Below are 11588 nucleotides of genomic sequence, written 5' to 3'. Positions count from 1 at the left end.
CTCACTCTTTCCCTCCCTACCTCACGTCTCCCTAATAAACTCACACTCTCTCTCTTCCTCCCAAGATCTGATACACTGTACAATTTGCCATCTTTATTCCTCAAGTGGTAGGCTGAAATGTAATGTTAGAGCCCTCACAGCTACTCACGAATTTGAATACATTGAATATGTGGACATTTGAAGTATGTGATGTCTCATGCTTGACGTAATGCTGACAATGCTGCCTTTGAAATAACCATGAAAGACAAATGTTTGAGCGTTCAACACTTGACTTTGCACTTGCACACAGGGCAGGACAGTGTTTCCAAGAAACTGTCTCTTATCTTTACTGAAACCACTAAAACCAAGCCCTACCCTCAGGGTCAATACATTCCTCAATAGAGCCCCACAGTGGAGGTGTCATGATACCCATAAAACCTATCGGTCAAACAGGGAAAAGGTTCCAATCGTTTTTCCACCATACATTTTTCCCCATAGCTAATTTATGAAACACTTGAAATAAGGGCTGTGTTTAGTGTAGGCTTACCCTGGCGTGATGTTTTGATAACCATGTAAATCTCTCTCGGACAAGGTGACTTTTATCAATATATTTGCCTCTGTTTACTCTCAAATTCGGAAATGCTAATTAGCATTAAAGTAGACATTGTGCAAGACTACAAATCCCTGCAAGCTTCTGCATGTCATCTCGAGCTGACACGTTTGCTAACAGGTATTGTGTCAACTTAAAACTTGCACAAGAAAGTTCACAGAATTGTGAATTTAAAGAAATGTAGCTAGTTTATTAATTACAACATTTTGTTAATATGATATAGTTAATCCAGAGATTCTTACCTTTGCCTCAAGTCGTCAGACTCATCCAGATCATGATGGCATTTGTAGTTCTTCACATTAGCAGCTAATTAGCATTTCATTTTTGGGTGGTAAATACAGGCGAATATATTGATAAAAGTCACTTTGTCCTAGAGAGATTTACACTGTTATCAAAACATCACGCCAGGGTAGGCCTACATGAAACACAGCCCTTATTTTAAGTGTTCCTAAAATCCCTTATGTGAAAAATGAATGGTGGAAAAACTATTGGAACCATTTCCTTGTTTGACTGCTAGGTTTGATAGGTATTATGACTCATACTGTGGTACTCTATAGGTGCTCACCAGATTAGTGCCATAGGAGCAACACTGAGGATTAAAATGTCAACAAAACAAGCACGGGTGACAAAACATTTTTCTCTGTTATTTCGAGATGAGCTAAACATGCAGTAAGAGGAGAGAAATGGTCTACAAAGCTGGCCATATCAATATTTTTATGTTGATGTTTCTGAAATGATATTTGGCTGTAAAGGCTAGCATGAGGGACAAGTATCTAGCCACAATGAGGTTTGTTTAGAGAAAGGTCAGCTAACCTTGTAAGCTACCTAGGCATAATTAACTAGCTAGCTACTAGCTAGTTTAAATCCTCTCACGATTGTAAAGCTAACCTTTAATTTTACCTAACATGTTAGCTGTGTTAGCCACACAAGCTTATCCAGAGTCAGTGATACATGAAGCAGCCATGTACTATTAGTGGGAGGTTTTCTATTTGCTAAAATAAAGGAAATCAAATAAAATGAACCTCATAAAATGTTGTCTGTAATGCTCATCTCCTGTAGCCTAATTCTCCTTTATTAGTACCTCGATTACACAGCTTGGATTTACACTAAACAATTTTATATGTCAGCACTTACAGGGCATGTACAAAATCTAGTATATGGTTTGCCTCATATACATTGTCTACTGGTATCATTTTAAATTGAGAAAATACACTGAGTATACCAAACATTACAAACACCATTCTAATATTGAGTTTTCAATACCCCTTTCAAAGGTGCTTACATTTTTTGTCTTTCCCATTCATGCTCTGAAAGGCACACGTACACAATCCATGTCTCAATTGTCTCAAGCCTTAAAAATCCTTCTTGAACCTGTCTGTTACAGTTTCCTCCCCTTCATCTACGCTGATTGAAGTGGATTTAACAAGTGACATCAATAAGGGATCATAGCTTTCACCTGGATTTACCTGGTCAGTTTATGTAATGTAAAGAGCAGGTGTTCTTAATATTTGTATACTCAGTGTATAGCTCAACATGTAAACAATGTGTGAGTTCAGCTATTCTCTGCCTCAGATGACAGATGCCCAGTAATGCCATCATACTGTAGGCCTATGGCTGCATTGGTGATGCATGCCATATGATAAGCTGCTAAATGGATTCACATAGCTGACATAATGAGAGAAAGTGACAGTCAAATAAAACAGAAATGAGATCTTACAAATAGACAAAAAGGAAATGTTCAATTGAGAATACAACACATAAACACAGACACATTATAGACAGAACCCCCTCCCCTATTTATTGCAGATTGTGATATGTGATTAATCAACAGACACTGGTTCCTTTTGAATAATAGTTTAACATTTAAAACAAGGTTAAACACTTTACTTCAAAGAATTAACACTTCATCACTGCAAAACATACATATAAGCTAACTCGTATGTAAAGATTAGACATCTTAGTCTAAACAACAATAGATAATTAAGTGGTAAGTAGACTATAATTACTGAAGCATAATTTCAAATGAACAAAAAAACTCCATACCAGTGGTGGCCAACCTTGCTCCACTGATCCCTGATCTACTAGGTGAGCAAACTTCTTTTCCAGCCCAGCAAAAGCACACTTGATTATCAACTCATTAAATTTGATAAGTTAAATCAGCTGTGTTATTGCTGGGCTGAAACAGAACCCTGCACACCCGGCAGACCACAAGCAGGGTTGACCTGCTCCAATTGTAATAGGTTTATACATTGTGTGTGAAGTTTAACTATATTTTTGTATACAACATTTGCTAACATAGGTAGGTCTACACATATAACCCATGGCATATAGGATATATCCTTAGTCTCTTGGGACATTCATTGGGACCTCTCTCCATCTGCCTTCACAACTTTCCATTTCTAAGGACCGAAAACATCACAAAGAAACAGGCTTCATTATACACAAATTAGAGAGCACTCTATATTATGTTGCTATTATCTCTCTGTCCTCAAAGATTTCCCCTCTAGGGGCTGAAACTGGAGAATCTTTACGTAATGTCCTCCCATAAAATTACCTGCCCTATCCAGTAGCCTACACTCTCCCTTTAATGACAGATGGATCTGCAATTTCACCCAATTTTCCATGGCTGTTATCTACAAATGCATTTGGAGACTGTGTTTTTAATTTACAATGATTACGTCAAGATAGCTAACTAATAGGAAGTTAGCACCTTTTTTTCTAAGAGTGTAGCTGTTACTCGGCTATAGAAGTAGAAGTACATAGAAGTACACTTTGAAAACCCCTTTTTGGCTTCATGAAGAACCCTTTCCACAGAGGGTTCCAAAAGGATTCTACCTGAAACCAAAAATGGTTCTACCTGGAACCAAAAATGGTTATCCTATGGGGACAGCTGAAGAACCCTTTTGGAACCCTTTTTCTACGAGTGTAGCTTGATGACATTTGTATTTATTTTTAAAAATTGTATTTCATCTTCATTTAACCAGGTAGGACAGTTGAGAACAAGTTCTCATTTACAACTGCGACCTGGCTGGGATAAAGCAAAGCAGTGTGACACAAACAACAACACAGAGTTACACATGGAATAAACAAACGTACAGTCAATAACGCAATAGAAAAAAATCTATATACAGTATGTGCAAATGAGTAAAGATTAGAGAGGTAAAGCAATAAATAGGCCATAGTGGCAAAATAATTACAATATTGCAATTAAACACTGGAGTGATATATGTGCAGAAGATGAATGTGCAAGTGGAGATACTGGGGTGCAAAGGAGCAAAAAAATGAATAACAATTTAATTAACTTAGCTAAACAGTGTGTACAGTTAGCTAGCTAGCAGCTAATTTTAGTTAGCCAACAATGTGACCTACTGGCCTACAGCTATCTAACTAGCTAATAATATATTGTCTTTTAACATTTTAATAGTGTATTTATTTACCTGAATTGTTTTTCCCACTGCCTCTGTTTTTTGTGTCCTTACAAAAACAAAATGGCGGTCAATCTTCACAATATTTTCAGGGTTTGCGAAGCGCAGCCAGCGCGTGGAGAAAGGAAAAAAGTGTTTGTCATCAGAGCGGTTTAGAACGTGTTGTGACGTTTGACTTTGGTGGATATAACGTTTTGTAAAGAAAACTTGTCCACTTCAAATACACTATAAATACATTTTCCCCATGTGTCCATAGTTTCGTTTGTGTAGTTTCTCAAAAGAGTTGGGTTACATGTGAAAGTTTTGATATATTCACATATGCAATATTACATCACATAATACTGTTTGTTGATAGTGTGCTTCGCAGAGCTTTGCATGTTGTTTCAGAAGTCAGTGTGATGAATGAAACCTTTGTTTTCTGAGCCAAGGACAGTGATCTTGACAGCCTTCATGGGCCACACAACAAACTGTAGTAGAGGAGGCACAGATAGCACACTGTGAAAGAGGAGGCACAGACAGCACACTGCAGAGGTGGCACAGACAGCACACTGTAGAGGTGGCACAGACAGCACACTGTAGAGGTGGCACAGACAGCACACTGTGAAAGAGAGGGCACAGACAGCACACTGCAGAGGTGGCACAGACAGCACACTGTAGAGGTGGCACAGACAGCACACTGTGAAAGAGAGGGCACAGACAACAATTCACTTTACACTGAAAACACTCCGATATAAGTTGTATGGAGATATCAATGTTATGTAACTTGACAAATAAATAAATGCCCATCGTTTGTTGCTATGGCAATGGCCCTCTGGACTCCGAGCACCTGTGTGAGCACCTTCTCCCATGTCTTTTCTCCACACTCACTTTTTGCTCCCTGATTAGTCCGTCACAAAAACTTACCTCTGGCCAGTGCCTCCCACACAAAGACTGCAACCCATCAGAGTCAATTATAAATTGACGTTTAGGATTTATAATGTTTAGGTGTGAATAAAACCTATCAATAATCAATAATTACAGATCAGCTCACAGAATACCTATGCTCAATTCAATTGTGCGGCATTACAGAAAACGTGATAATTTGCACAAACATACTCAGTAATGCACGCACGTCACACACGTCACACAAGTTGCTTTGTAGATGGAGTGATCAGTGATTCCTTTCTTCATACCCATTTGAATAATTAAGAACTATTTGCACTAAGTCTGTATTAATCACCAAATCTCAGGACATTACCTGAAGCCTCATAGAACACTAACACTGAAGTTTCACAGAACTAGTGTTGCGAAACTGGGAATCCATAACTGGGATTTCTGGAAACCCTGAGAATTTGGAGAAAGTTACCAGATTTTTGCAACCTTACATTACATAACATTACTGGGCTACTGAAATTCCTTAGGAAATTACCGCTGAAGCTCCATGGTTAGGCTAGGGGGTGGCAGGGTAGCCTAGTGGTTAGAGCGTTGGACTAGCAGCCAAAAGGTTGCAAGTTCAAATCCCCAAGGTACAAATCTGTTGTTCTGCGCCTGAACAGGCAGTTAACCCACTGTTCCTAGGCCGTCATTGAAAATAAGAATTTGTTCTTAACTGACTTGCCTAGTAAAATATATGAGGCTAGTGGAGTTGACTCCTCTGACACAAGCATACAGTTTGATATTTGTGGATACAATGTCACACATAGCACTGGGTAGGTGGTATAATCTTTATATTTTTTTGTACTAATTATGCATTGAGTGTTCTGTGTGCTTTATTATAATGTTTCTAATTAAAGAGACATTGGGGGCGCGGCATTACTGCCAGACCCTGAGCTCACCTGCGTGAATTGTTTTTTTTGTTGTTTATAGTTATATCTGGGGGTGCAACTTTCACTGGGGACAGGGGGGACAAATACCATTTTTGTCCCCCCAGTTTTATAATTGGAATGTGATACAAAATGAGGCAAATGTGTGCTTTAGGACCATTTGGAAGACTCTGAGCGGTCGGGTAGGCTGTTTTGAGTGTTTATCAGACTGGATAATAAAAAATAAAAAACATCAATAATACAAAAAAAATGGTTGGTGAATAACATTGCAGCTTAGAAACAAGAACTTACAATTCATTCCAAACACAAAGTCTGCATGTCACGACTTCCGCCGAAGTCAGCCCCTCTCCTTGTTCGGGCGGCGTTTGGCGATCGACGTCACCGGCTTTCTAGCCATCGCCGCTCCATTTATCACATTTCCATTTGTTTTGTCTTGTTCCATACACACCTGGTTTTCATTCCCTAATCACACTGCATGTATTTAGTAATCTGTTCCCTTCCATGTCTTTGTGTGAAATTGTTTTGTGTTACGTGGTTTTCGTTACGCGCCAGACTGGGTTTCATGTTTCTGTGTCTTTTGCACACAGTTTGTTTATTTTGGTATTTACAGTGTCTTGTATTGAACATTATTCGCGCCTTGCACTTTTGCCTTGTGGGCTGGAGGTTTTTTAAGAAGCTGCGTTCTTCTGTTATTTTTATCTCCTGCCATAATAAAGTGTGCGCTTGTTCAATACTCCCTGCTCTCCTGCACCTGACTTCTCCACCAGCAACGCACAGCCATAACACCCCATTTCAGGACATGCATATATGCTAAGCACAAATATACACTTCTAAAGCCAAAGTTGCGCAGCTGGTTATATCGTTAAAATATGTTTTGTTTTGTCTCAATCCAAGTGCGTCGCAAATTTGAAAGTGGATTGTATACACTCTCTTTAATAAATGGATCACTAGTCACTTTAATAATGTTTACATATCTTGCATTACTCATCTCATATGTTTACAGTGGCGGATTTAGGTATAGGCGACATGGGCAGCCGCCCTAGGCGGCATCTTCCCGGGGGCGGCATGGGGCGCCTGCACAAAAACATTTGGAATGGTGACATTTGCGCAATCAATTTTCTATCGCTCATTTGCATGTCACGTCAATGATATCAGGTCACCATATGGGACTGTGGATCAATTAACCTTGTCGGAGTGGGTGCCCTGATTCTAGTTTGTGAGCTAGGCACAAAAGTGGGGGTTCGCCAAGGGAGCCATACAAGCTAGAACCGCCACTGTATGTACAGTATATACTGTATTTTAAACCATCTATTGCATTTTGCCGATGCAGCTTGGTCATTGCTCATCGATATATTCAAATGTATATATTCTTATTCCATTCCTTTATTAGGTAGTTGTTGTGGAATTGTTAGATTACTTGTTAGATATTGCTGCACTGTCGAACTAGAAGCACAGGCATTTCGCTACACTCGCAATAACATCTGCTAACCATGTGTGTGACCAATAAAATGTGATTTGATGTGTGACCTTCTTAATCCTAATCGCCATAATGAACAATAAAGTTTTATTCTATTCTATTATTTTGATAACTCTAACATTTATTTTTTGGGGTTTAGGTTAAATAAATACAATTCAATTTAAATTCAATTCAAGGGCTTTATTGGCATAGGAAACATTTGTTAACGTGGCCAAGGCAAGTGAAGTAACTACTCCAGCTCGTTAGGTGGCAGTGTTCTGGAATATCTATGTCACATCTACGCGTGCGCATTAGTTCCACATGTTGACATTGTCGTGATGTGAAACATTGCCAGGTTGGAACTGCGTTTATGTTAAATTTGACGAAGTGTAGCGTTATTTAACACCGTTTATGGGTAACAAATGCTGGACAATATTTGTTGAGATCTAGCGTCATGGCGAGGGCATCTGTTCGCGTGTTTCATAAACTAGAGGGATTGTTTTCCATTTACAAACCCCCCGGTGTCCACTGGAAACTCGTCCGGGATACCATCGAGACAAACCTGCTCAAAGGTACTGTAACGTTACTGACACTAGCATTTACTTTTGCACTACAAATGCAACATAATCCCCCATGTTGTTATTTTGATAATTGCATGCTTAATTGTAGTTTGATTAATCAGGCTGTAATACACAATGAATTGGTATATTCAGCCTGGAAATAATGCCTGCAAAATCGTGTAAATGTAACGTTACCTTACAAGCCTGAATGTTGAAAAAAATTACATTTAAGCTTACTCTACCTGTTGTCTGTGCGGTTTGCACTATAGCTGCTCGTAATTTGAGACAAAATATCCACAGGAAAGTATTGCTTACCCGACATTTTAGAGAGCCGGTAATGTTTAGTAGTAACGTTATGAGTTGCTACTGCTGTTACCTAATGGGTTTAGCACTTGACAAGAAATGCCAGCAAGGGATTTCCTGTCACATGTCCAGTTCATTCACAGCAGTGCAGTTGAAGGAAATTAGAGAATAATTTTACATCCTCCATTTCTAGTCATTTAGCAGACGCTCTTATCCAGAGCGACTTAGTAGCAAGAGCATACATTTTCATAAAAAATATTTGTCCTGGTCCCCCTGGGAATCGAACCCACTACCCTGGCATTTCAACCACCATGCTCTACTAACTGAGTCAGATGGGACCGATGATGATGCAATCTCTTTCCAAAGGGATAAATGCTGCCCCTCCTCCAGCCCCTCGTCAGAGGGTCCAGTTCCTGGCTGAACCCACCAGTGTTGTGGCTGAGGGTTCCAATGAGCTCACCTTGTCTGCAGCCTCTGTCCCAGCTCTGGCTCATCACCCTCTGGGTATGTTCAGGTTCACTGTACAATCACTTCCAAGTCTTTCATGACCTGTCCCTTACACAACCTATAAGTGCGTTCACTTGTATTTTAAAGGTGAAGCTCTCCATATCGTAATGATGCTGGATTTGTGTGAATTCAATAACGGTCTTACTGTTTTCTTGTCAGTGAGTGGACCTGAGTTCCAGCACATAGGAGTAGGAGTGGGACATCGCCTGGACGTATTCTCCTCTGGAGTTCTAGGTGGGACTTTCTGTCATGTCCTCCAAATTACAAAATATATATATTGCTGAGGGATATGCTCATTTGAGCCACATCGGGCCTGCATTACTGCACCGATATAAGTTTTCATGTTTGATCATGTACATCATCATGGCATCTGTTTCTCCTCAGTTCTAGGTGTTGGCCAGTCAAACAAGGCTCTGACTGATCTCTACAGATCTCATGTCACTAGAGTAAGTGTTCATCTCTATTTATGTTACAAGTAAAAGAGCATACAGTTTATTGGAGGTGGAAAATCCATATGGCATCGTTCTGATAGAATGCTGAGATTGCCATGATGCATTTCTTGTTCAACTTTCGATAATTTATTCAGGATTATACATTAGAAGGTGAATTGGGGATGGCCACAGATAATTTCTCTCACACAGGCCGCCTCATAGAGAGGACCACATATGGTAGGTACAGCAGCACTTTATTTTTTTGCCTTTCACCTTATTGAAATAAATACAGAATCTATAAAAACGTTATCTTGACTGTGTAGCAACCCTTGACATGCCTTTCAGATCACATTACACGGGACAAGCTGGAGAGAGTCCTGGCCATGATGCAAGGATCCAATCAGAAGGCCCTGCTCACGTACGTCCACCATTCATTCTAGTTCTGTGGTCCACCTCTTATCCCTCTCTGTTCACCTTACTTTATCTACTCACTGAACCAAGGTATATTGCAATTAGAGCTTTCCCATAGACCTGTACCAATTCAACCCCATTACTTACCAAACTAATGCTGTGATATAAGTGCCAGTCAGTTGTTGTCTGTGCCAGTGAAAGCTTATTTGTTATTTTTTCTATACCTAGTGTGTGGAGCAGTGTAGGATAACTGTTTGTTCTGGCAGGTACTCTAAGGTGGACATGAGCACCCAGGGGGCCTATGAGTTGGCTGTGAAGGGGGAACTGCGTCCCGACGGGAAGTCTCCCCCTATTATGACAGGCCTGCGTTTATTACACTTCCAACCACCCCATTTTACCTTGGGTAAATGTATTGCCACCTCCAGTTTCACCTGTACTGTACAACACACTGCTAGATAGACACTTGATCACACACAAAGACACAGGGACACACTCACATGCAATAGGACATGGCACATGGCTCTTTCTAACTGATGAACTGCATTAGATATGTATCCGGTATTCTTGAATAGTGGGGCAATTCCATAATGACAGTGACACTGAGACTGATTTTTCACTTTAAAATGTATGCCAAACCAAAACCAATGATTGCAAAGTTAAACAAACCATACAACTCTATGTACAAGAACTACAGTATAAATAGTTAAACGTAGTTATTGTGTATAGTTGTATGGTTTGTTTAACTTTGCAATCATTGGTTTTTGTTTGACATAGTTATGTTACCGTGAAACTGCCCAGTGCTTAATTCAATTTATACACTTGACACTCTTTTCCCAATACATGTGTAAATATTGTACTATAAATCAAATATGTTACTGTGGAATTGCCCAGTACTTAATTAAATGTATACACTCCCCTCCCCCTTACCCAATACATGTGTAAATATGGTACTATAAATTGTGCCTATCTGTATTATACATATTTCTCAAATGTTAATTATATTCTACTGCCATTTACTTTATGTTCATATTCTTATTTTTTTTACTATTTCATATTGTTAATGCAATGTCAAAAAGGAACCTGCAAGTAAGCATTTCGTTGGACAATGTATACCATACGACTAATACAACTTGAAACTTGCTAATTCAGTTTTGTACATTTCATTAACCAGTTTTCTCCCTCTCGCAGAGGTGCAGTGTTTGAATGAAACCCAGCGGTACCTGTGCAGAATCCTGCATGAAGTGGGCTTGGAGCTCCGCAGCACGGCCGTATGTAAGGGAGTGCGCCGCACTCGAGACGGGCCCTTCACCATACAACATGCCTTGACCCATCAACACTGGACTTCCACAGATGTCATACAGGCCATCAGACAGTACCGCTCTTCCAGAAAGGCTAGCAAAGCCAAGCACACACAGCCAGGGAAGGATACAGGAACAGCCAGTCAGAGACAGGAGATGGCAGAAGAAGCAGCAGTCACTGGTGATTCCCACCGGTTACACTCTGTATTGACCTCAAAAGCATTTGGCTCTTGATGTCCTTGGAATAGATATCCTTGAAAGCTACATCAGCCTCAAACATACTGGTTTTAGTCAATGAAGATGTAGTCTCTGCCACAGGCTTTCACCTCACCTACAAGTGCGAAGCCTGGAGCCTAGGCCAATGAGGATGTGGCTGTTGGAAAACCAATGTTTTTTTTCCTTCATGTGCAATGTCTGCTTTCTTTAGGCCAATGTAAAAATGTATGACCAGTTTGTATTAGTTAATGTCTGTTCTTTTAAATTAAAATATACCAAATTATGTGATCATCTCAATGTGTAGGGGGAAATAAGCTAATAAATATTCTTAGTTTTAAGAAACACTAGTAAGTAGCTTGAGCCATCCCAACATTAGCCCTTGATCATGACCCTCAGTTCCATTACATTACACATAAGTCATTGGGCGAAGGCGTCTTCTGTATAGGGGTTTTGTTAAGATCCCTGACGCTTGTTTTGAACATTAACACGCGTTGCTTGCAGTACAGTTTTGGAAACATAAGGACCTTATTTTTCATATCAGCAAGCAATACGTGAAAACATTTTTTTTTTTTTTACGGTTAAATTGATAC

At 39.7% G+C, this 11588-nt stretch overlaps 1 protein-coding gene across 1 annotated transcript; it reads left to right on the top strand.

Annotated features, from left to right (window-relative positions):
- The first annotated feature begins 7585 nt into the window (after positions 1–7585).
- Positions 7586–11281, top strand: LOC139414400 (TruB pseudouridine (psi) synthase family member 2). The gene is made up of 8 exons (XM_071162313.1): positions 7586–7844; positions 8502–8639; positions 8802–8876; positions 9027–9088; positions 9229–9310; positions 9419–9491; positions 9751–9887; positions 10673–11281. The coding sequence occupies exons 1-8, from the start codon at positions 7727–7729 to the stop codon at positions 11014–11016; spliced, it is 1029 nt and encodes a 342-aa protein (XP_071018414.1). The 5' UTR covers positions 7586–7726; the 3' UTR covers positions 11017–11281.
- The last annotated feature ends 307 nt before the right edge of the window (positions 11282–11588 follow it).

This window comes from Oncorhynchus clarkii, chromosome 7 (assembly GCF_045791955.1).
Source record: "Oncorhynchus clarkii lewisi isolate Uvic-CL-2024 chromosome 7, UVic_Ocla_1.0, whole genome shotgun sequence".
Classification (NCBI taxonomy): Eukaryota; Metazoa; Chordata; class Actinopteri; order Salmoniformes; family Salmonidae; genus Oncorhynchus; species Oncorhynchus clarkii.
This window is presented reverse-complemented; position numbering and strand designations above follow the sequence as displayed.